We start from the raw sequence: 27271 nt of genomic DNA, 5'->3' as shown, positions 1-27271 counted from the left end.
TGCTAGTTAACATTAGTCATTAAACCTAAACAGATAATGGAAGTCCAAACTGCCTGTGAGCTTCTCCTGTACTATACGGTAATTCCTCTACTGTGTGACAGTAAGTCTCGTGGTTATGACCCAATCGTTAGCCTATTGTTATAAAAGCGTCTGCTACGGAGCCATAACGTGACCTACAAGGTAATGGAGCCTTTTATACATTGTCGTGTTTCTTTAGAAATAAACAACGGACAAATAGAGTCTTTAAACTCTTCAGATGTAAAGTTATTCTCTGTCAAAGTGGCGCCAAAATGAATGGGAGTCAATGGGATGCTAACGGGAGGTGATCTCTTGTTAGCATCAAAATGGCGCCATAGGAGCTACGCATTCCAGACGCTCCCTTACCCCCCTTGGTCAGGACGGGGGTCCATCACTGCAGCCATGAGGCCTTTTTTTAACCCTTGTGTTGACCATGCAACACTTTTATCGCTTTAACCCCAACGTTTTTGTCACTTTTCCTGATGTCTTTGTCTGTTTTTTTCCTGCGCCTTTTGTCGTTTTTGTCGTTTTTTTTCTTCCCACGTTTATTGAATCTCTTTTTCTTACATTTTTGTCACTTTTTTTCCAACGTTCTTTTATGATCTTTTTTCTCCAAATGCTATTAAATTGAATAAAAACACCCAAAAAGAAATGACCTGATCATTTATTTTAGATAGATAGATAGATAGATAGACAGATTTTTATTGATCCCAAAAAAATGGGAAATAACAGTGTTGCAGCAGCAAAATATCAGACACACAGCACACATACATTAAATAATAGGAAACAATACATTAAATAATTATATCGAAAAATCTACACGAGCAATATTTAAAATATATACAATTTGTAAATAAAATGTACAACTGTTTCAATAAGTTTAAGTACTTAAGTACTTGTGAAGAGCGTTGTTAGCGAACCATACATGTTATTTTTGGGGTTTTTTAAAATTTGGTTAAAAGAAACCCAATTTTTTTATATAGAAAGTTTTTGAAAATGGGTCAAATTTGAGCCGAGGACAACAGGAGGGTTAAAGAGGGAAACAGAAGATAATCTGGGTTTCAATTCAAGTACAACATACACTAATATCAAGATAAAAGACATTTCAATTTCAACTTATTTGCACATTTCTTTGGAGAGTAGGCATTAGGCCATTATAAGATTCTGACTTAGGGCTGTGCAATTAATCGAAATGTAATCGTGATTATGATTTCGGCTCCCAATGATCACAAAAACTGAATAATCGGAAAAAAAAAAAATATATATATATATATATATATATTTAGGTCATTACGTTTTCCAAGTAAACTCTTATTTTCTCTCGTGTTCTGAATGAAAAAATAAAGTTTAAATAGGAAAAGTATTAAGGCAAATTTCACAGTTTTGTGTTTTTATTTACTTTTTTAACTTTTTCCACTGTTTTTTTTAAGATCAATAATTGCAACATCTTTCCAGAAGTCAACGAGTAATCGTGTGAAGTTATCGTGATTTCAATATTGACCGAAATAATCGTGATTATATTTTTTCCATAATCGAGCAGCCCTATTCGGACGGTAAGATAACCTTCAGTTTCACGGTATTAATCAATTTAATTTATAATTTATACTGTTTATTGATCCCCAGTGGGGAAATTACAATTTACAATATACACTCTGTTTGTTAGAAATTACTACACACAGGCCTGATATACACACACATGCTCAGGACCTGTTCATGCACAAATGGAGAGATGTCAGAGTGAGTGGGCTGCCAGTGCTGGACCAGCATATCCCCCCTACCGCTAGATGGCTATGCTGAGACGCACCACTTGTGTCCTAGAAGTGCCTAACAGTGCCTAACAGTGCCTAACAGGGCCTAACAGTGCCTAACAGTGCCTAACAGGGCCTAACAGGGCCTAACAGGGCCTAGCAGGGCCTTTTTTTTGTCACTTTTGTCAACCTAGTGTTGCCTTACTTCTTTCTTTCTACCGTCTTTTTTCCAAGTTTTTGTCAGTGAACACACACACACACACGTTTATTTCACTATCTTTGTGGGGACCCGTCATTGACATAATGCATTCCCTAGCCCCTTAACCTAACCTTAAAGCCCATGATGCAGGGTTTATTTTCTAATGAATTTTTGCAATTTGCTTATTGGTAATAAACATTTAAACTGTTACCCAACAACATCAAATACAACTGATATCACAAAACGGAATAAAATACGAAAAAGTAGTACTATTTTACAGCGGTTTCTCCTTTCCCCCACAATGCATTGCATGACGTCACATTGGGGAGACGACCAGGCGAAAGCCCCGTCTCGGTTCACTGTCCCGGTCACGGTTTCTGGCACTGGTCTGGCAAAATATGGCTTTTGGTCTCGACCGAGCCAATGTGTCTTTATTATGTGTATAATAATATTGGGGGGGGAAGTGAAACACAGCTTGGACGGAGATGCTGTGCAGCTTTTCACAAGTTTAGACAGCTAGCTAACGCTACGCTGATGTTAGCTAACGTTAGCGCAACAGCATTAGCCTAGACTGCTAGTTAAATACCGGTGTCACTACCCAAAGTAAGTAGAGTGCAGATTTGAGTAGCGCATGCTCAGATTTAAACTATTTACGGCATAACGTGTCTTACTTAAATTTGTGAAATCTGTAAAATAATAAACTTTTCTCTTTACAAACAATAACAGAAGATGGAAATCATTTCTAAAACGTGTTAGCTATCTATGATTGTTTGGTTGCTAACGTTAGCTCAAAACGCCATTCAAGTGACAGCCTCTGTTGTGTCTGATTGCTAACTTGTAGCTAGCAGTCATTTCAAAAACTTTTTAGCTATCTATGATTGTTTGATTGCTAACGTTAGCTAAAAACGCCATTAGGATCTAGTAGGCTACTTGATTGCTAACGTTAGCTCAAACCGCCGTTAGCATCTTGTAGGTTACTCGTCGCAAAGTGACGCATGCGCAACTCAAATCTGCGCTCTACTCACTTTGGGTAGTGACACCGGTATTACAACTGCCTTCAGAGCTGCGTCCACGTTGTCAACATAAGACATGTGGCGTTAGTGCTCCTTTTGTATCATACTTTTATTGAATGAAATATAGCCTAGCTTCGCTCCTACGAAATAGGTGTTTTTTTGTAACATTACACACAAAGCTAACTGGCTATAGTTAGCCTTTACGTATGCTAGCGGGATTAGCTAACGTTGCGCAGCCAGCCAGCAACTTCGGCAATCGGCAGTAGTTTCGGCGAGCTAACCACGACAGTATGTCGCCCACAATCAACCTCTGCTGCTAAAAGCAGTCAATCTGCAGCGATGTTTGAAATGGAGACACGTGGATGTGTTAGCTGTCGTGGTTAGCTCGCCGAAACTACTGCCGAAGCTGCTGGCTGGCTATGCAACGTTAGCTAATGTGCGCTAGCATACGTACAGGCTAACTATAGCCAGTTAGCTTTGTGTGTAACGTAACAAAAACTCACCCATCTCGTAGGAGCGAAGTTTAACGTTTAATTCAATAAAGTTATGGTACAAAAATATAGCACTAACGCCACAGGTCTTATGTTGACAACGTAGAAATAGTGGATATAGGAAACTCCGAAGGCAGTCGCAATATTTACCAAGCCGTCTAGGCTAACGCTGTTGTGCTAACATTAGAGAAACGTTGGCGTAGCGTTAGCTAGCTGTCTAAACTTGTGAAAAGCTGAACAGCATCCCGTCCAAGTAATAAAACACTAGGTAACTAGGTTGTTACGGAGCTAGTAGGCTACCATCAAAACGTGAGATATGTAATCAATATGTGTTTACAACCGTCGGGGGAGTTCACAGGTGGGACTGGCAAGTTAGCCCATAGCATACATCATGCTAGCATACAGCTAGCATGATGCTATTTTCTAGATCTAGATGAGTTTATCGGTACTTATCTGAACTAACGACATGATCACTGTCACTAGATATAAAAATAAGAACATTACCTTCCGGTGCTATTCACTGACAGTAAAAAACTCTAGTTAGTACTAGGCAGATACACAGTCACCATAGCTCTAGTATTAGGCTGATACACAGTCACCATAGCTCTAGTATTAGGCTGATACACAGTCACCATAGCTCTAGTACTAGGCTGATACACAGTCACCATAGCTCTAGTACTAGGCTGATACACAGTCACCATAGTTCTAGTACTAGGCTGATACACAGTCACCATAGCTCTAGTACTAGGCTGATACACAGTCACCATAGCTCTAGTACTAGGCTGATACACAGTCACCATAGCTCTAGTACTAGGCTGATACACAGTCACACCATAGCTCTAGTACTAGGCTGATACACATTCACCATAGTTACAGTACTAGGCTGATACACAGTCACCATAGTTCTAGTACTAGGCTGATACACAGTCACCATAGCTCTAGTACTAGGCTGATACACAGTCACCATAGCTCTAGTACCAGGCTGATACACAGTCACCATAGTTCTAGTACCAGGCTGATACACAGTCACCATAGTTCTAGTACTAGGCTGATACACAGTCACCATAGTTCTAATACTAGGCTGATACACAGCCACCATAGTTCTAGTACCAGGCTGATACACAGTCACCATAGTTCTAGTACTAGGCTGATACACAGTCACACCATAGCTCTAGTACTAGGCTGATACACAGTCACCATAGTTCTAGTACTAGGCTGATACACAGTCACCATAGTTCTAGTACTAGGCTGATACACAGTCACCATAGTTCTAGTACTAGGCTGATACACAGTCACCATAGTTCTAGTACTAGGCTGATACACAGTCACCATAGTTCTAGTACTAGGCTGATACACAGTCACCATAGTTCTAGTACTAGGCTGATACACAGTCACCATAGTTCTAGTACCAGGCTGATACACAGTCACCATAGTTCTAGTACCAGGCTGATGCACAGCCACCATAGTTCTAGTACTAGGCTGATACACAGTCACCATAGCTCTAGTACTAGGCTGATACACAGTCACCATAGCTCTAGTACTAGGCTGATACACAGTCACCATAGTTCTAGTACCAGGCTGATACACAGTCACCATAGCTCTAGTATTAGGCTGATACACAGTCACCATAGCTCTAGTATTAGGCTGATACACAGTCACCATAGCTCTAGTACTAGGCTGATATACAGTCACCATAGCTCTAGTACTAGGCTGATACACAGTCACCATAGTTCTAGTACCAGGCTGATGCACAGTCACCATAGTTCTACAAGTACTAGGCTGATACACAGTCACCATAGTTCTAGTACCAGGCTGATACACAGTAACCATAGTTCTAGTACGCGATACGATACAGTCACCATAGTTCTAAGTACCCGGCTGATAACAAGTCAACCATAGTTATAGTACTAGGCTGATACACAGTCACCATAGCTCTAGTACTAGGCTGATACACAGCCACCATAGTTCTAGTACCAGGCTGATACACAGTCACCATAGCTCTAGTACTAGGCTGATACACAGCCACCATAGTTCTAGTACCAGGCTGATACACAGTCACCATAGCTCTAGTACTAGGCTGATACACAGCCACCATAGTTCGAGTACTAGGCTGATACACAGTCACCATAGTTCTAGTACTAGGCTGATACACAGTCACCATAGCTCTAGTACTAGGCTGATGCACAGCCACCATAGTTCTAGTACTAGGCTGATGCACAGCCACCATAGTTCTAGTACTAGGCTGATGCACAGCCACCATAGTTCTAGTACTAGGCTGATGCACAGCCACCATAGTTCTAGTACTAGGCTGATACACAGTCACCATAGTTCTAGTACTAGGCTGATGCACAGCCACCATAGCTCTAGTACTAGGCTGATACACAGTCACCATAGTTACAGTACTAGGCTGATACACAGTCACCATAGTTCTAGTACCAGGCTGATACACAGTCACCATAGTTCTAGTACCAGGCTGATACACATCTCCCCAACTCCCCGAATTGCGTTAAAAAAAAAACCCTAATACCAAAAACCTGACAAAAACTGGCCTTTAACACTATTTGGAGACATTTTTAACAATGATATATATTGAGTGCTATATGTACCTATTAATCAACAGTGGTGGTTAACCTGCAACATGGGCTTTAACCATCACAACTAAATGCCTAACTAATTCTAACCCTAATCCTAAAACCAAGTTTTAACCCTCAAACAGCCCTTGTGGGGTCCAGCATTTTGGGCCCCACAAGGCTGTGCAGACCCCACAAGTATACTGTATTCCCAGGTTTTTGGACCCCCACGATTATAGTAAAACAAGCCCACACACACACACATACACACACACACACACACACACACACACACACACATACATACATACACACAACAAGTCTGTATTACTATCTTTGTGGGGACATATCATTGACATAATGCATTCCCTAGCCCCTTACCCTAACCTTAACCATCCCAACTGAATGCCTAACCTTAACCCTTACCCTAACCTTAACCATCCCAACTAAATGCCTAACCTTAACCCTTACCCTCACCTTAACCATCACAACTAAATGTCTAACCTTAACCATCCCAACTAAATGCCTAACCTTAACCCTTACCCTCACCCTAACCATAACCTAATTCTAACCCTAGTCCTAAAACCAAGTCTTAACCCTCAAACAGCCCTTTAAACTTGTGGGGTCCAGCATTTTGGTCCCCACGAGGCTGTGCAGACCCCACAAGTATACTGTAGTCCCCGGTTTTTCGACCCCACGAATATAGTAAAACAGGTAACACACACACACACACACACACACACACACACAGACAGACAGACAGACAGACAGACAGACAGACAGAGATGTCTCCAGCCTGCGCCTCTCTCTACGTTACGTCCCATTAAACAGTGATCTGCGTCCGCGGGGCTTTTTGTGAGACAGCACCATGTGCTGGAGGGAAGGAGCAGAAAATCTACTCTGGCAGAACAACCCGTCCTGACGTGAACATATTGCCATTACACTTCCACACAGACGCCGCATAATTCCCCTCGCAAGAGAACAAGGGTATCACCATCAGAGGAGGAGAGGAGGAGGCTCGGTGCCGAGCTTCAAGGTTTCCTCCGCTCGCTGCTGCGGGCGAGACGTTTCCGTGCCGACACCTCGGGGCCCCCGCGGCGCTAACACACACACACACTTTACATCAACCTTGTTTCCCTGTCTGCACCTTTTTTTTTTAAAAACCCACGTTGCTGACACAGCAGGTCCCGCATCAAAGCCACCGGGGAAATGCACTAGAGGAGGGGTCACCAACCTTTTCTAAACTGAGAGCTACTTCCTGGGTATTGAGTCTTACGAAGGGCTTCTGAAATAACAAATTTGCTTTTTGCCTTAGTTATATATGATTATTAATGATTAATGATCCTCATCTATGTGAAGACACTGGTCATGTTAGCCCCTTAACACCAACTGTCGCTAATTTGCATCAAACCCAAACCAACGAGCGTGTGTATTCCCCCCAATGCTGGTTTGTTTACATCCGATACACACCTAGGAACCTTTTGCACGCAGTGGTTTCTCGTAGGACCGGTCGGAGTGGGAACTACATCCAGTTCACGGAAGGAAATTTAACCCTAACCCCTAACCCTAACCCTAAAAAGACTACTGTCAATGTTAGGGAGTAGGAGAGTGTTTTCTTTCTTGCTATTGTCAAGATTCATTTATTTGTCAATTACTTTGTGACATGAAAAAAATCTACATATCTGAGATGGGAAAATGTGTTTTATTAATTTTTACCATTTTGTAAAGAATTTTACCATACCTAAATTTATATCTATTCTATATGCTATAGACAAATTAACAATCTCAACTTAATTTAGCATCAGCTTGGAGCCAGAAACACACATAATACATTTTTTTTATATAATTGTGAATAAATTCAGGCGTCACTGGGTTAATGATTTCTCATAATAATTATCAACAATGACTTAACAAGGTGGGAAACAGATAATATCAATATTCAATTTTCAATTTTTAGGACAGGCCTGAGGGCTACTCATGTGGTCCTTGGGGGCTACCTGGTGCCCACGGGCATCGCGTTGGTGACCCCTGCACTAGACCATATGGCAGAGGACTTTTTAGATTTCTATGCAAAAGAGTTATTAGCCAGTCCATAATTTTTGCGTAATTCAACGCATAATCAGCCAAAGTCCGCATATTTATTCGCCGCACTTTCGCCGAATAAATTGCTGATTTCCGCAAAAAAATAAAAAAATATATATATATATATATATATATATATATATACAGTGCCTTGCGAAAGTATTCGGCCCCCTTGAACTTTTCGACCTTTTGCCACATTTCAGGCTTCAAACATAAAGATATAAAACTGTAATTTTTTGTGACGAATCAACAACAAGTGGGACACAATAATGAAGTGGAACGAAATTTATTGGATATTTCAAACTTTTTAAGAAATAAAAACTGAAAAATTGGGCCGTACAAAATTATTCAGCCCCCTTACTTTCAGTGCAGCAAACTCTCTCCAGAAGTTCAGTGAGGATCTCTGAATGATCCAATGTTGACCTAAATGACTAATGATGATAAATAGAATCCAGCTGTGTGTAATCAAGTCTCCCGTATAAATGCACCTGCTCTGTGATAGTCTCAGAGGTCCGTGTAAAACCGCAGAGAGCATCATGAAGAACAAGGAACACACCAGGCAGGTCCGAGATACTGTTGCGGAGAAGTTTAAAGCCGGATTGGATACAAAAAGATTTCCCAAGCTTTAAACATCCCAAGGAGCACTGTGCAAGCGATAATATTGAAATGGAAGGAGTATCAGACCACTGCAAATCTACGAAGACCCGGCCGTCCCTCTAAACTTTCAGCTCATACAATGAGAAGACTGATCAGAGATGCAGCCAAGAGGCCCATGATCACTCTGGATGAACTGCAGAGATCTACAGCTGAGGTGGGGGACTCTGTCCATAGGACAACAATCAGTCGTATACTGCACAAATCTGGCCTTTATGGAAGAGTGGCAAGAAGAAAGCCATTTCTTAAAGATATCCATAAAAAGTATCGTTTAAAGTTTTCCACAAGCCACCTGGGAGACCAAACATGTGGAAGAAGGTGCTCTGGTCAGATGAAACCAAAATCGAACTTTTTGGCAACAATGCAAAACGTTATGTTTGGCGTAAAAGCAACACAGCTCATCACCCTGAACACACCATCCCCACTGTCAAACATGGTGGTGGCAGAATCATGGTTTGGGCCTGCTTTTCTTCAGCAGGGACAGGGAAGATGGTTAAAATTGATGGGAAGATGGATGGAGCCAAATACAGGACCATTCTGGAAGAAAACCTGATGGAGTCTGCAAAAGACCTGAGACTGGGACGGAGATTTGTCTTCCAACAAGACAATGATCCAAAACATAAAGCAAAATCTACAATGGAATGGTTCACAAATAAACATATCCAGGTGTTAGAATGGCCAAGTCAAAGTCCAGACCTGAATCCAATCGAGAATCTGTGGAAAGAACTGAAAACTGCTGTTCACAAACGCTCTCCATCCAACCTCACTGAGCTTGAGCTGGTTTTTGCAAGGAGGAATGGGCAAAAATGTCAGTCTCTCGATGTGCCAAACTGATAGAGACATACCCCCAAGCGACTTACAGCTGTAATCGCAGCAAAAGGTGGCGCTACAAAGTATTAACTTAAGGGGGCTGAATAATTTTGCACACCCAATTTTTCCGTTTTTTGATTTGTTAAAAAGGTTTGAAATATCCAATAAATTTCGTTCCACTTCATGATTGTGTCCCACTTGTTGTTGATTCTTCACAAAAAATTACAGTTTTATATCTTTATGTTTGAGGCCTGAAATGTGGCAAAAGGTCGAAAAGTTCAAGGGGGCCGAATACTTTCGCAAGGCACTGTATATATATATATTTTTTTTTTGCAAAAAAGTCCCATATATTAGCAGAAAGTTGAAAAATGTTGCGTTTACTTCACACAAGAGCAGCCGTTTTCCCCTGTTGCCATGGGAACGGTGTTGTGGGGGGGGGATCACTTTTTATTTCTCTTTTTCATCAATCTGCAGTTGTTGCAAGTTCCCACAATTTCATCGCATAAATATCATTTATAGCATATTCCATCGCATTTTTTAAGAAAACGCGCCGCAAAATCAAGGATTTTTGCCCCGCAACAATCACAAAAAAACTCTGCATTTTTCTGGAAGGACTGATTAGCAAGCAAACATTTAGCGTGTTTACATGAAGGTTACCGTTTCCATCACTCTCAGAGTACTAATCATGAAAGCCAACGCTGCTTTTGGCTGTTGAAGGAAGGAACGCATGAAGAGAATGAGAATCAGAGACAAAAAGAGAGGGTCTTAGTAGAAATAATATTGCCGTGTTCAGTGGTCTGAGCGTGCAGGTTGTGGCTCTACAGCCTATTGTGAGCCGGATCTAAATTTGCGAGAAGCCGGATTTGGCTCGCCTATATTAGCTCCAAGCGAAAAACACGGGAAACCGTTTTCAAACTGTAATAACGCAACACTCAAAAGCAGAATTCGGTAGAATTGCTGACTTTGAGAGTCAGAAATTCCCACCAAATCAGTGAGTTTGGCGCTCCGCTAACAGTTTGCGACAGAAATAAAATGGATTATGGATCTATTTATTGTAGCTGACTTTACAAGATGACTTCTCTATTGGCTGTTGAAACAGGAGACGTCTCTTATGGTCTAAAACCAGCCTCTGGAGACTAGACCAGCTGACTTCTCTATTGGCTGTAGAAACAGGAGACGTCTCTTACAGTCTAAAACCAGCCTCTGGAGACTAGACCAGCTGACTTCTCTATTGGCTGTTGAATCAGGAGACGTCTCCTACGTTATAAAACGTCAATCTTTGGTCTAAATTGGGCTTTACAGTCAAAGATATTTCCATTTAAATAAAAGCATTTCATTAAACTCTACATGTTGAGTTAGACACCCGTACTGTACGGTCTCTAAATCCGCCCCTCTTGGCTTTGTTTATGACGCGCTGACAACTGCACTCCTGCACATTAAACTGAGCTCCGCTGGGTCTTTATCAAGTCTGCAGAAAAGGCATTAATATTGTCAACATAGTGACAAATGGGTTACCGCAGCACATATCTCTCTCTCTCTCTCTCTCTCTCTCTCTCTCAGCTCTGTAACAAGCTGTGGTAATAGACCCGACAGGTTATCATAAACAAACACTCATTAGGGGTTATTAGACCGCGACAGCCGAGTTAATAAGCTCCTGCTTTCATATTAAAACGCAGAGTGAGGTCAAAGAGTAGAGCTGCACGATACATCGTTTTCTTTAACTGGCGCAGCATCGCAAAAGGCTGTATCGCGAAAGACACTCAGAGACTTTTTGTGCTGGTTGAAAGAAATTATCAGCAGAAAAAACTGCACTTTAAAATGTAACTGTCATTGTATTTCTGTGGTGGCTTTTATATTCAATTCAATGTTCAATTTGTTTAATAAAATAATGTTAGGAATGATTTCCTGTCATTTGCTTTAAATTCAACGAGCAGTTTGTTGTATTTTAGCAGAATACTGAAAGCAGCCGAACTGAGAACACTTTAATATTCGTGTATATTTATCGCAAGTAATATCGTTATGGCGGATAAAATGGAAACACTAGGTGTACTGCATTTTTTGGGGCCCCCTCCGAATGGATATTTTTTGTTATTTGGTGAATAAACAAGATCAGTTTAAAGTGATATGACACCGTTTGTTGAAATAGGGCTTATCACGGTCTCCCCTGGCTGTAGATAGGTGGGGTCTCCTCTAGCTGTAGATAGGTGTGGTCTCCTCTAGCTGTAGATAGGTGGGGTCTCCCCTAGCTGTAGATAGGTGGGGTCTCCCCTAGCTGTAGATAGGTGGGGTCTCCCCTAGCTGTAGATAGGTGGGGTCTCCTCTAGCTGTAGATAGGTGAGGGCTCCTCTAGCTGTAGATAGGTGGGGTCTCCCCCTAGCTGTAGATAGGTGGGGTCTCCCTCTAGCTGTAGATAGGTGGGGTCTCCCCTAGCTGTAGATAGGTGAGGTCTCCCCTAGCTGTAGATAGGTGAGGTCTCTCCTAGCTGTAGATAGGTGAGGTCTCTCCTAGCTGTAGATAGGTGGGGTGTCCCCTAGCTGTAGATAGGTGGGTTTTCTCTCCCTAGCTGTAGATAGGTGGGGTCCCCCTGTAGCTGTAGATAGGTGGGGTCTCCTCTAGCTGTAGATAGGTAAGGTCCCCCTAGCTGTAGATAGGTGGGGTCCTCTAGCTGTAGATAGGTGGAGTCTCCCCTAGCTGTAGATAGGTGGGGTCTCCCTAGCTGTAGATAGGTGGGGTCTCCCCTAGCTGTAGTAGGTGGGGTCTCCCCTAGCTGTAGATAGGTGGGGTCTCCTCTGGCTGTAGATAGGTGGGGCTCCCCTAGCTGTAGATAGTGGGGGTCTCCTTAGCTGTAGATAGGTGGGGTCTCCCTTAGCTGTAGATAGGTGGGGTCTCCCCTAGCTGTAGATAGGTGGGGTCTCCTCTAGCTGTAGATAGGTGGGGTCTCCTCTAGCTGTAGATAGGTGAGGTCTCCCCTAGCTGTAGATAGGTGGGGTCTCCCCTAGCTGTAGATAGGTGGGGTCTCCTCTAGCTGTAGATAGGTGGGGTCTCCTCTAGCTGTAGATAGGTGGGGTCTCCTCTAGCTGTAGATAGGTGGGGTCTCCTCTAGCTGTAGATAGGTGGGGTCTCCCCTAGCTGTAGATAGGTGGGGTTTCCTCTAGCTGTAGATAGGTGGGGTCTCCCCTAGCTGTAGATAGGTGGGCCAACGCATTTTTTGTGCATGCATCGTTTTAGTCCGGTGCAACACCGGCAGCGCCGCCGCTAGTTAGCTTAGCGTAGTGAATGGAATCCTATGTTGCCGGTTAGCATGTTGTGAGTAAAAGTGAGCCGACAAAAGACAATAAAAACAACCTAATTACTTGCACTGAGACAAAAAAATGCGTTTGCCCACCTATCTACAGCCAGGGTAGACCGTGATAAGAACTATTTCAACAAACTGTGGAGTATCCTTTTAAGCTAATTTATATATTTATTTAGGTATTTTAATGCATCTAATTTAGTCTTATTTGAAGGGGTGTTCGGGCTCTGAAGCACCAACCAGACGGCCGAACGTTGGCAGAAAAGCCAGTCGGACTGATCATTCGTCTCCCCGAGGTGAAAAAAAAAGTGCCTCTGAACACACCGAAGAGACGCCGACTTGAGCGTACGTTCTGCGCGTGCGCGAGACGTAATACGTCTCCGTAACAGCAGGCGGCGCTAATCTGAATTGTCGCCCAAAAAAATGGAAATGAGGGAACATCTCTGTAGACCTGGTAAACGCAGAGCACGCTGTGGTCAGTCACTGTTTCCAACAGGCGATAGTAGTCGAGAAGCATCGTTGTTGTCATTACTCGCCGAACGGAAGAGAATACCACGGCGAGTAATAAGAAGATATAGGTGGGAAAGGATTTGCAAATCATTGTATTATGTTTTTATTTACGTTTTACACAAAGTCCCGACTTCATTGGTATTGAGGTTTGTATATTTGTTATATATTATTGTATTATTGCCTACAGTACAGGCCAAAAGTTTGGACACACCTTCTCATTCAATGCGTTTTTTTATTTTCATGACTATTTACATTGTAGATTCTCACTGAAGGCATCAAAACTATGAATGAACACATATGGAATTATGTACTTAACAGGAGTAATAACTGAAAACATGTCTTATATTTTAGATTCTTCAAAGTAGCCACCCCTTTGCTTTTTATTAATAAGGGAAAAACTTCCACTAATTAACCCTGACAAAGCACACCTGTGAAGGTAAAACCATTTCAGGTGACTACCTCATGAAGCTCATTGAGAGAACACCAAGGGTTTGCAGAGTTATCAAAAAAAGCAAAGGGTGGCTACTTTGAAGAATCTAAAATATAAGACATGTTTTCAGTTATTTCACACTTTTTTGTTAAGTACATAATTCCATATGTGTTCATTCATAGTTTTGATGCCTTCAGTGAGAATCTACAATGTAAATAGTCATGGAAATAAAGAAAAACATTGAATGAGAAGGTGTGTCCAAACTTTTGGCCTGTACTGTGTATATATATACATATACATATATAAAAATCTTAAAAGTGGCGTTTCCGTCCTAATTATGCTTTTAAATTAAAGTTTGACTTGGGTACATTCACAAAAACACCTTAGGTTGAATTTTGGCGAGAGTTGGGCCTTAAAGCCCCTCTTTGTCGTTTTCTTTTCTCTTCATTTTTTCTTTTCCACTTTGCTGCCCCCAAAAGCATCCCAGAAAAGTGGCAGTTAGTGTAACCGTTACGGCCTGCATTTACTTTACTTTTATTTGCCATTTCATTCATATATTACACTTCTTTTGGGAACCTAACCTTGTGGTAAACGTGCATCAAAACATTCATCATCGACATGAGTAAAAGGTTTTGTTTGGAACATCAACTTAGTCAGCTTTAGGGCCAAATTATCTCTTTGCATGTTGCTCTAAGACAGGGGTCTTCAACGTTTTTTTAAGCCAAGGACATCCCTAACTGAAAGAGAGATGGAACAGGGACCCCCTGCTACGTAGAAAATGAAGTTGCATATTAAACTGGACCTACAATAACATGTAGGGCGGCCTAAAGCCTTCATACCTTTGTTTGCATAGGCTATTAAAATAGCCTAATAATTGTTTGCATGATTTTATACCGATTTTAATGTTAAAAATACATGTGGCAAAGGGAATCCTTAAAATTAACTGTATCTGTGGATGGCCACCTTAGTGACTCCCTTGCCTATAGGTCAGTATGCCTATTATCAGTTGGGATTCATATTTGCTAATAAAATGTTGGATTATGTTAAAAATTTAAAACTTAATAATTTGGAGGCATTTACTGTGAGGACCCCCTAGGGGTCCCAGACCCCCTGTTGAAGACCCCTGCTCTAAGACACATTTAGGCGTCACTGCACAGAAAGCTGAGTTTGTTCTGAACATTTTGATATCAAACACATGGGTGTCAGCTATATGCAAATCCCCTGAAAAAAAGGTGAATTTAAGAAGATGTGTAAACATCGAGAAAACGCTCTCAGGACCTCAGAGGGGTTTTAACGTCTAAAAGCAGCGTCGCAGAGATCTGTCACGAGTTCAACATACCCAATTCCACTAAACCATTTCCAATTTATTCAGATGAGCCAGATACAGAGGAGGTATACATATCAAATTCAGTGAGCGGAGAGAGGGAGCCCCGCGGAGCAGACTCTGGGTCAGCAAATCGGCCGCTATCAAGCGGAGACGCTGTGCTGTTGCTTTTGCTCTGATTGCTAGAATTGAATTTCTGGTCTTTCTGGGCTCAAGTCCATCTCGCTCGGTGACTAATGCTGGCGATCCAAAAAAGCTTTTTCCAGACCGATAAATCCACGGGGGGAGAAGGCAGCGGGGACGCCGATTACAGCCTCCCCCAAAACTCAGCTCCACTTCTGCCCCGGCAGCAGTTCTGGGCTTGGCGGGGGGGAAGCAGACAGGGAGGGGGGAGCCAGGTTAAAGCCATGACCCACAAATTAGTTAGATGGAGGTGTAAGAGAGTGACTGTGGCACGGAGGGAAAAGAGGGCAAGGAAGAGCGTACCTGCAAACCCCGGAAGGGCTGAAAAAGGTGACAACTCCATATATATATATATATATATATATATATATATATATATATATATATATATATACACACATACATATACATATATATACACACATACATATATATACATATATATATATATATATATATATATATATACATATATATATATATATATGTGTTATATGTATATGTGTATGTAATACATATATATATATATATACATATATATATATATACACACACACACACACACACACATACATACACACACACATATATATATATTATACATATATAAATACACACACATACACATACACACACACACACACACACACACACACACATACACATACACACATACACAGACACATAATATATACAATACACACACACACAATAAATAATATATATATATGAGACAGAGAAGAGAGAGAGAGACACACACACACACACACACACAAAGACACAGCACACACACACACACATACACACACACACACACACAGCAGCAGGTACACACTGACAAACCGGCAAAGAAGAAAGCCACCAGGAAAGAAGGAGACCCCAAGAGAAGACAGAACCAACACAGAGGGACATGAGAGAGCACAATAAGGAACACACAGAAGAAACAATAGAGAATAACGAACAGACCAAGAGAACACAAAAAGACCACAATTGAACCCAAAAAAGACCAAGCGAATGTACAATAGTTTTTTCATCAAATGCTATAAAATTGCCTAAAACACCCAAATTCAAAGAAAGTAGTGAACTGATCATTTATTTTACTTTAAAATTTAAAATTCAACGTTAATTTTTTTGACAATTTGGTTGAAAAGAAACCCCAAATTTCTGATATATAGAAACTTTTAGAAAATGGGTCATATCTGACCCGAGGACAACTGGAGGAGTTATACAGGGTAGGGGTGGGAATCCCCAGAGGCCCCACGATACGATATCATCCCGATACTTACTATGTCACGATACGATATTATTGCGATTTTAAAGATACTGCAATATTCTGCGATATATTGCAATTCATTACCTTATTTTCCAACTTCGAATTTTTTCCAATTTCAAATGATGTCCCCAAAAGGAAACTTTGTCAACATCGGTTGTATCTAAAAAGACACATTTCACGAGCTAAGTTTCCATCCACTTGTCAATCGGATTATCTGAAGTTCGGTAAAAAAAACTCCTGCGAATAAAGCTGAGTGTGAAAGTCTGTTTCCATCAAACAGCTCTAAAGCCAATAAAAACCTGTTGCGTAATGACGTCACGGTGCTGTTTTGCGATTAAATCGGTATATCGAATTGATTTGAGACATTTTAAGGTGTTTCCGTTCATTTTCGCACTGAATCGCACAACATTCAAGCGAACTTTTGCGAACAAAGTCTCGCTAGACAACAGTAGTTATATTATTAATATATAGTTAATATTGGAAGGCGAGGAAGCTCCGATGGGCCTTGGGCCGAGGATCTGATCCAGCTCATCTAAAAGGTGGAACTTGCCTTAAATTTTCCCTCCGGCACCGCTGAGAGACAACTCTCTCTTTTTAGAGACATGTATCGCTGTGAGAACTCCTCCCATTTACTCCGCAGGACGTCCCGCGGCTTGTCCTAACCTTTGTTGGTCGTGTCCTTCGCGAGCTCCTGATAAATTTTGGCATTTCTTAGGTTTTTGCTATCTAAAATAGCCGTTATATTTTGCTCGTAAATTAAATTAAAAAACTCTCTCGTCTCCTCGTTCGTCCGCTTCCATCATGTCTTTGTTGACGCCCGTCATGTGTGCAAACACTGTCAGAAATAAAGGTACGGTTAAGGTCCATTAATGTTCTCTGGAGGTACAACTGCTGGTGATGTAACCCCCAAATGGTCATAGTTAATCCATAAGGTACACATTTGTACTTTTTCTAGGTTGAAAGGGTACAAATGTGAGAAAGGGTCCACGTCTGTACCATTTTTTGAACACATAGGGGTACGATAAGAAAGATGTCAGCGTGTGACCCATGCTGTGACCAAAATCATGTTGGGGAATGGGATGGCTAGTGCCTCAGGGCTGAAATTCATAGTCCTGGAGCATTTAGGTCCATTATTGTCCCTAGGGGTACACATTTGCTCCCCAAACTGTAAGAGAACAAGTATGTACCCTTGTAAAGGGGTACAATTGGTGTACCTTTGAGGGTACTGCCCCAGTGACGAGCTGTTGGACCCCTTAAGGTACAAATTTTGCACATTATTTCTGACAGTGCAGAGCGGAAATACTGGGCGGAAATGAACTACAACTTCTTCTTCTTCGTGTTGTGACGGGGTTGCAACCATAAAATGACCTAAAATCTTAATCGCAATTCATTAATTTATTCGGCAAATAAGGTTTCCATCAGCGTTTATTGCATAAGCCGTATATATATATCGATCAAGAGAAAATCCGATGAGACCGAACGTATTTCATTTGAGTTGATAGTGAACTTATTATTATATTAGGGGGAACAACTGAGCACATGATACTTTTTTAATTGTGTGACTGTGGTTGTAAAATTGTATATTTTAATGTTTTGTATTTCACTTGCATGACATTTTGATTGTGTTAATGACCTGTTAAGGGACAACGGGCGGAAAATAGCACTTGTGCTACAACCTGGCACAGTGCATCTCTCCTTGTTCTTACACAAGGCTAATGTTAACTTGTGCATTGTCCCTGTTTTAAATAAAACAAAATGAATCTGAATTTTACTGTTTCCATGACGGCATTTCTCATTCGATAATCACTTAATTCGGATAAAAACGTGTGGGTGGAAACATAGCTTGTGTTTGTTCATCTCACTTCAGTTTTATTGCTGCAAAATGAGATAGTCAAGCAGACAAAGTGACCAACACATATATAATAATAGATCCATACTTGGCGTCTGTGTATCGATACAGTATTGCCGTGGAAAACATTGCGATACTGTGCTGTATTGATTTTTTCCACCCACCCCTAGTATGGGGATGTCTGTCTGTGGCTCAAAGATATATCCTAGTTTATCATATCGGAGGAAAATACCAAGTTAACATCCACACCAACGAGGTATCCAGGGGACGCAGCAGCAGACAGACAGTCCTCTCGCTGAGAGGGACATTTGGAGGTGCTAATATGGAAGAAGTCACAGGTAGTCTGGGTAATCTCTTTAACCTTATCAGAGAATACTTATTCATCGGCAGAGAGCCGAGCCCCGGGCCGCGGACCTGTGCTCGCTCAGCCAGAGCTACGCTGATTACTGGACAGGGGGCATGTTGGCTGGAGGCTGGGAGGGTACCCAGGGGGAGGGAGGGGGGAGGGGGAGGGAGAGACACACACACACACAGAGACACACACAAAGAAACAGACACACAGAGACACACACACAGAGAGACACATACAGAGACACACATATCACACCACATCACACACACAGACACAGACACATAGACAGACACATACACACACATACAAACACAGACACACACACATACAGGCACACACACACACACACACACACACACACACACAGAGACACACACAGACACATACAGAGACACACAGACATACATATCACACCACATCACACACACAGACACATACACACAGACAGACACATACACATACACAGACATACATATAATATCACACTACATCACACACACACACACACACACAGACACATACACAAACACATACAGACATACATATCACACCAAATCACACACACACACACACACATACAGACACCTACACAAACACATACACACACACACACAGACACATATCACACACACACAGGATTTGTTTCTCAGGCAGAACATCAGACGTGCCTTTATACTGGGCTGAACAGTATATATTTTTTTTTTTCCCGGGTGGTTTAGCAGGTTCATGATTAATTAATGACATTGTATGGGGAATTTGGGACACTAAACTGCACGTATACCACCATCCACATTATTTTTTTTTTGGACAATTTGGTTGAAAGAAACCCCAATTTCTGATATAGAGACTTTTTGAAAATGGGTCAAATTTGACCCCGAGGACAACGGGAGAGTTTAATGAGATAACTCGCTCTTATCACAGGAGCTGCTTGACATTCATTCATTCATTGATTTACAGCAGCAAACGACCAACTTTTCTTCCCACAAAACCCGAACAGACTCTGAACGAGTCCCAGAAAACAAGCTAACATCTCCTCGGGTCCACCTTAACAACATTTCTCCTCAAACTATCTCCGTTTCTCCACCTTTAATCGGTTGTAACCCTGCTAGTTGTCGGTTAGCTGTCAGTTAGCGGTCCGTTTGACCTGCGTGCTAACAGCTAGCCGCAGCGGCTAACCGACCGTTAACTTTTTGAAAAACAATGTGGCGGACACAACAACATTGCTGGGGCAGTGAGGCGTTCATTACAGACGCCGGAAGTCTCTTCACTGCCGTTTAAAACCACAACGCTGCCTGACAAACTCAAGCTAAAGCTACACACGCTCACACACCTACCAGCAACGTGAGGTCCGTCTTCCTGTTGTTGTCATACGTCATACGTAACGTAACATGACGTGTCGCCTCCCGGGTCCTAAAACCTGCGGGTTATGCCTGAACCTGTTTTACACAGTCTAATAATAATGTAAACTATATTTAGTATGGAATGCCGTTTTATTCAATATTAAATTAATTAATTAACTAATAAATACATTAATTATTAAAGTAATTAATATGCCTTTGAAATACATCATGAAATAAAATGAATTAGGCAATAAAATATATATTATATATATATATATATATATATATATATATATATATATATATATATTGGACTTATGAAATAAAAGTCTCTTGAAATAAATAAATGTGGACTTATGAAATAAAAGTTGCAGGAAATAAGTAAAAGTAAAACCTTTTTTTTAACTAATTGACTCATTTTTATATTAATATTTAAATGTATTTATATATTTATGTATTTATTGCCTTATTCATTTATTTCAGGATGTATTTCAAAGGCATATTAATTGATTTATTCATGTATTTAATATTGAATAAAACGGCATTCCACAGCCTGTGGCCTGAACACTATTTATCTGGTTCAGGTTGATCTTCTAAAGACTGATTCTTTTAATAAAAAATTTAAAATATTAAAAATTCAATTAAAAATACCATGCCTTTTGGAGAGACACTTTTCAATATTCTTGTATTTTTTCATATTAAAAAAAAACATTAAAAAATTGATATTAATCTCCTGCCACAAAGCTTCATTGTGTACAGTCAGATGTCTGAGAGGACTTCTCTATATGTCTGAATGCTCTTTGATGCTTTCAAGTTGTAGAAAATTCCTCTTTACAAATTAGATGTTATTTAGTTTTGTACATGGAGAACAACACGCTGTACAACGGTTCAACCAGACTGGCGACTGAAGGAGCAGAACGAGACACAGATTCCCTCTGAGCCATCTTATTCCCATCTGAATAACAAGAGAAGAAGTGAGCAGTCACTGGTAAAAGAAACTGGAAGCTTAGCATCAACATGTGTGCAAATTTAAACAGAAACAGCTTCCTAGGTCACAATAACAATCCTGGGGGGGTCGTATTAAAGGGTAGAAATAAACAACCTATATTGTCATATGATGTGGAGGATTTCTTGGGGGGAAAAAACACCAAAAATCACTTTCAGAAGCTTAAAGGTCCCATGGCATGAACATTTCACTTTATGAGGTTTTTTAACATTAATATGAGTTCCCCCAGCCTGCCTATGGTCCCCCAGTGGCTAGAAATGGTGATAGGTGTAAACAGTATTAGGGGACCACTAAGGTCTATATAAAAGAGACTTCAGATACAGTATTAGGGGACCACTAAGGTCTATATAAAAGAGACTTCAGATACAGTATTAGGGGACCACTAAGGTCTATATAAAAGAGACTTCAGATACAGTATTAGGGGACCACTAAGGTCTATAAAGAGACTTCAGATACAGTATTAGGGGACCACTAAGGTCTATATAAAAGAGACTTCAGATACAGTATTAGGGGACCACTAAGGTCTATATAAAAGAGACTTCAGATACAGTATTAGGGGACCACTAAGGTCTATATAAAAGAGACTTCAGATACAGTATTAGGGGACCACTAAGGTCTATATAAAAGAGACTTCAGATACAGTATTAGGGGACCACTAAGGTCTATATAAAAGAGACTTCAGATACAGTATTAGGGGACCACTAAGGTCTATATAAAAGGAAAAAAACACCAGAGCAGGAGGAATGAGAGGAGGAAACGCCAGAGCAGGGGGAATGAGAGGGGGAAACGTAGAAGAATATATTCATTTTCAAACCAGAACAGATTCTGGGTAGGTTAAGTTATATTTGTCAAGTCTAGGGGGAATTATTTTGGTTTAAAGTTTTAAAGTTTCAAGATCTAGCTAGATCTAAAAAACATGGAATTTCTTGAGAAAATACATTCGTACTGTTAAATAGTAATGTCTGAGATTTGGGAGGTGACCTAACAGATGCTCAAAGCTTAAAACAATATCGTATTTTAAAAAAATGAAAGAAACATTCATTTGGCACTCTGAAATGCTGTCACTGTGTGACACAGAAAGTGAGCTGTTGGTTTGCTTTCAATCAATGCCAGCTTGGCTCCACAGTCGTCCTGCTGTCTGATTGGCAGCATGCAGGCCTGGAGAAAACTGTGCTGTCCTGTAACTGAGAGATCGCACGTTCAATCCCCACAGCAGCCTGTGCTCTACTGTGCACGTCCATTAACAGCTCTGCTGTGTTCCTGACCGTCTGTGTAAAGCGCCGATAAAGTTTCATCTAAATGACTGAGATGTAAATGCACAGGCTGCAGAGAGAAAAACAGAAGATAGCTCTCTGGATGCTTTTATATAGGCCTTAGTGGTCCCCTAATACTGTATCTGAAGTCTCTTTTATATAGACCTTAGTGGTCCCCTAATACTGTATCTGAAGTCTCTTTTATATAGACCTTAGTGGTCCCCTAATACTGTATCTGAAGTATCTTTTATATAGACCTTAGTGGTCCCCTAATACTGTATCTGAAGTCTCTTTTATATAGACCTTAGTGGTCCCCTAATACTGTATCTAAAGTCTCTTTTATATAGACCTTAGTGGTCCCCTAATACTGTATCTGAAGTCTCTTTTATATAGACCTTAGTGGTCCCCTAATACTGTATCTGAAGTCTCTTTTATATAGACCTTAGTGGTCCCCTAATACTGTATCTGAAGTCTCTTTTATATAGGCCTTAGTGGTCCCCTAATACTGTATCTGAAGTCTCTTTTATATAGACCTTAGTGGTCCCCTAATACTGTATCTGATGTCTCTCTCTCTCTCTCATGGGGGGGCCAAATTCACTGGGCGGGCAAAGCAGAGAAAGAGGAGGTAACCTTGCTCCTTATGACCTCATAAGGAGAAGATTCCTGATTGGTCCATCTGAGCTTTCATTTTCTCAAAGACAGAGCAGGATACCCAGGGCTCGGTTTACACCTATCACCATTTCTAGCCACTGGGGGACCATAGGCAGGCTGGGGGGGGGAACTCATATTAATGTTAAATAAAAACACATAAAGTGAAATGTTCATGCCATAGGACCTTTAAACATTAGAAGGTAAAAAAATGACAACAGGAAACTAAACCAAACCCAGGATCATTACAACACCAGTACTGTTGCCCCTAAATTAGACCATTAGAGGAAGAGTTGGGAGGAATAAAACCATCTGAGTATACTTGTTCCGCCTCTGTTTGTTCACACCGTTGTCCCAAGTCGGATTCACTGGACACACTCGTCATAAATCACTCGTTTCAGCCCGATGAACGCCACCTGCTCACGAGCGCCTGATCGCTAGTGAGATTTGATCATCAGCATAACCAACGCCCCTGAAGGTACCACACGAGGCTGCCTGCTCTGCTCCATTTCACTCACAAAAAATGTCACCAAAAGATCTTCAAGGCCTTGAGGAAGGGGCGATTCGATTCTTTTGCGGAGTACAACTGGGTCCAGTGTTGACGTTCATCGGTTCAATTTTCTAAGCACAAACAGACATTTGGAAAAATTGGGTTCCAATATCCAATTTTTAATTTTTTTTTTCCCACCTTGACAAATTAAAGAAATTGGATCTTTAAACTGTTTTTCCAAATTGTCTGTTTTTTTATTCAGAGGATCGGACATTTAGAAAATTAGAAAATTGCGTCTGGGGCACCTTGTTGGTACACAATCCGTTGTTGTGTTCTTTTTGTCACACGATAGTACGAGTCGGAGAAAAGATGGATTTTTTTAACATTTTTAGTAACATTTAGGATTATGTTCACCCAGTTATTGACATATTACACAAATATATCTCACAGTTTGATACTTGAAAATTACGTTTTGATTAACGTTAGGCTACTGCTCTGCTTTCTGCTCAAGACTCGGCTTAAAGCCGTTGTTGTCATATAGTAACCGAGCGTCTCTAGCCAATTTCAGCTGCACAAGCTACAAAATAACTAATCAGGTGGTATTTAACTCCTAATAAGACTGTAGAGACATGCCTATAGGTAGCAGTATACAGCGCTATGTTTAACTCCTAATAAGACTGTAGAGACATGCCTATAGGTAGCAGTATACAGCGCTATGTTTAACTCCTAATAAGACTGTAGTGACATGCCTATAGGTAGCAGTATACAGCGCTATGTTTAACTCCTAATAAGACTGTAGAGACATGCCTATAGGTAGCAGTATACAGCGCTATGTTTAACTCCTAATAAGACTGTAGAGACATGCCTATAGGTAGCAGTATACAGCGCTATGTTTAACTCCTAATAAGACTGTAGAGACATGCCTATAGGTAGCAGTATACAGCGCTATGTTTAACTCCTAATAAGACTGTAGAGACATGCCTATAGGTAGCAGTATACAGCGCTATGTTTAACTCCTAATAAGACTGTAGAGACATGCCTATAGGTAGCGAGTATACAGCGCTATGTTTAACTCCTAATAAGAATGTAGAGACATGCCTATAGGTAGCAGTATACAGCGCTGTGTTTAACTCCTAATAAGACTGTAGAGACATGCCTATAGGTAGCAGTATACAGCGCTATGTTTAACTCCTAATGAGACTGTAGAGACATGCCTATAGGTAGCAGTATACAGCGCTATGTTTAACTCCTAATAAGACTGTAGAGACATGCCTATAGGTAGCAGTATACAGCGCTATGTTTAACTCCTAATAAGACTGTAGAGACATGCCTATAGGTAGCAGTATACAGCGCTATGTTTAACTCCTAATAAGACTGTAGAGACATGTCTATAGGTAGCAGTATACAAGCTATGTTTAACTCCTAATGAGACTGTAGAGACATGCCTATAGGTAGCAGTATACAGGCGCTATGTTTAACTCCTAATGAGACTGTAGTGACATGCCTATAGGTAGCAGTATACAGCAGCTATGTTTAACTCCTAATAAGACTGTAGTGACATGCCTATAGGTAGCAGTATACAAGCGCTATGTTTAACTCCTAATAAGACTGTAGAGACATGCCTATAGGTAGCAGTATACAGCGCTATGTTTAACTCCTAATAAGACTGTATAGACATGCCTATAGGTAGCAGTATACAAGCGCTATGTTTAACTTCCCTAATAAGACTGTAGAGACATGCCTATAGGTAGCAGTATACAGCGCTATGTTTAATCCTAATAAGACTGTAGAGACATGCCTATAGGTAGCAGTATACAGCTATGTTTAACTCCTAATAAGACTGTAGAGACATGCCTATAGGTAGCAGTATACAGCGCTATGTTTAACTCCTAATAAGACTGTAGAGACATGCCTATAGGTAGCAGTATACAGCGCTATGTTTAACTCCTAATAAGACTGTAGAGACATGCCTATAGGTAGCAGTATACAGCGCTATGTTTAACTCCTAATAAGACTGTAGAGACATGCCTATAGGTAGCAGTATACAGCGCTATGATTAACTCCTAATAAGACTGTAGAGACATGTCTATAGGTAGCAGTATACAGCGCTATGTTTAACTCCTAATAAGACTGTAGAGACATGCCTATAGGTAGCAGTATACAGCGCTATGTTTAACTCCTAATAAGACTGTAGAGACATGCCTATAGGTAGCAGTATACAGCTCTATGTGTACGACTTCTTCATTTGGTTACAACAACGACAAAAGTGCTTAAAATTGTAGAAAACCACAATGTTTACTACGTGTGATGCACGACGTAGCCATCTTTGAAAGTGAGCTCGAGGTCCTCTGAGTTCAGACGACTTGACGAGTTGTATATATATACGACCTCGGTGGCGTTCTTTTTGCAACTTCCGGTTCGTAACTCTGGAAAACGACTCGTAGATCGACTTCGGTGGACAAAAAGAAAGCACCATTACAGCTAATTCGGCTAACCGCTAGCCGACAGCTTGATTCAGCCTAAAATAACGTTAAGTCAAACTTAATGGGAGAAGCAGGCTACAGCTACATTAAGACTTTACAGTAATAACAATAAAGACAAATATTGAGTGATTGCATTTTAAATGAGCACAAGTAAAGTAGAGCTGACGTAACAGCTGTTATATATGTTAACGTTTATTTTCAAGTTTTATTTTGAGGGTCTTTTAAAGTTAGTACATGCTGTCTCAGCTAGCGGTTAGCCCAATTAGCTGTTAGCTTTCTAACGTTAGCTTGGCTGTCGACCGGAAGCGTGGAACAGATCGTGCAGTGTCGTAAATCCTCGTACATACAGCGCATGCGCGAACATTTTGCGCATGTGCAGAACGGATCGTGTATCGACAGCTCCGATTATTCAATACTGCAATAGTAGTCTCTCCCTCGTTCCCTCCACCCCCCTACTCGAAACCATCAGTTGCACCTCTGACCCCCAAAGTCTATCCAGTTTGGTTTAATTTTTGGTCCATATGCAGTTAATAATGACCTGCATATTCCGCAAAGTAGAGGGAGAGAATACCATGGCAGTATTGTGAATAATTGGAGCCCCAGACGCAATTTTCTAAATTTCTGATCCTCAGAAAATTGGAAAAACAGGTTAAAAAATGAAAAAATTGGATATTTGAACCCATTTTTCTGTTCAAATTGACCTCGTAAAGTGACATTTTCATGCCATGGGACCTTTAAAACAGAAAAAAAAGTTGAATAAAGCACTTCCAGAGACAATATCATCATCACGAGACATTTCTAAAAACTGATAGTTTTCTATAAGAAGAATGAACATCATGATGTCAGCCAGTCAGTCTGTCAGTCACATTTATTTTATTAGTTAAAGTGCTCCCATATTCTGCTCATTTTCAGGTTCATAATTGTATTTTAAGGTTGTACCAGAATAGGTTTACATGGTTTAATTATCAAAAAACACCATATTTCTGTTGTACTGCACATTGCTGCAGCTCCTCTTTTCACCCTGTGTTCAGGTCTCTGTTTTAGCTACAGAGTGAGACCTCTTTTCTTCTTCTTCTTCGGTACTATCTTTGATTGCACTCGCACATGCTCAGTAGCTCAGATCGTAGATCATGTCAGCTAGCTCCGTAGACAGTAAAAGAAAGGCTGTTTCTCCGACTTCAGTCAGTTCCAAGGCAGGATCAGCTGGGAGACTTCTTCTAAACCAGGGCACACATGGAAGTAGTTCTTCTGGA

The 27271-nt window shown here is 40.9% G+C and overlaps 1 protein-coding gene across 1 annotated transcript in view; it reads right to left on the bottom strand.

The window, feature by feature from the left end:
- The window catches only part of immp2l (inner mitochondrial membrane peptidase subunit 2), a 204841-nt gene extending 184639 nt beyond the window's left edge, over positions 1-20202 (bottom strand). The window contains exon 1 of the mRNA XM_039809805.1: positions 20133-20202. Coding sequence (XP_039665739.1) covers positions 20133-20174 — 42 coding nt within the window. The 5' untranslated portion in view covers positions 20175-20202. The remainder of the gene's footprint in view (positions 1-20132) is intronic.
- Between the last annotated feature and the right edge of the window lie 7069 nt (positions 20203-27271).

The sequence above is a fragment of the Perca fluviatilis genome, chromosome 8 (genome assembly GCF_010015445.1).
Source record: "Perca fluviatilis chromosome 8, GENO_Pfluv_1.0, whole genome shotgun sequence".
NCBI lineage: Eukaryota > Metazoa > Chordata > Actinopteri > Perciformes > Percidae > Perca > Perca fluviatilis.
Note: the sequence above shows the minus strand (reverse complement) of the source record. Positions and strands in the feature narration are given on the sequence as shown.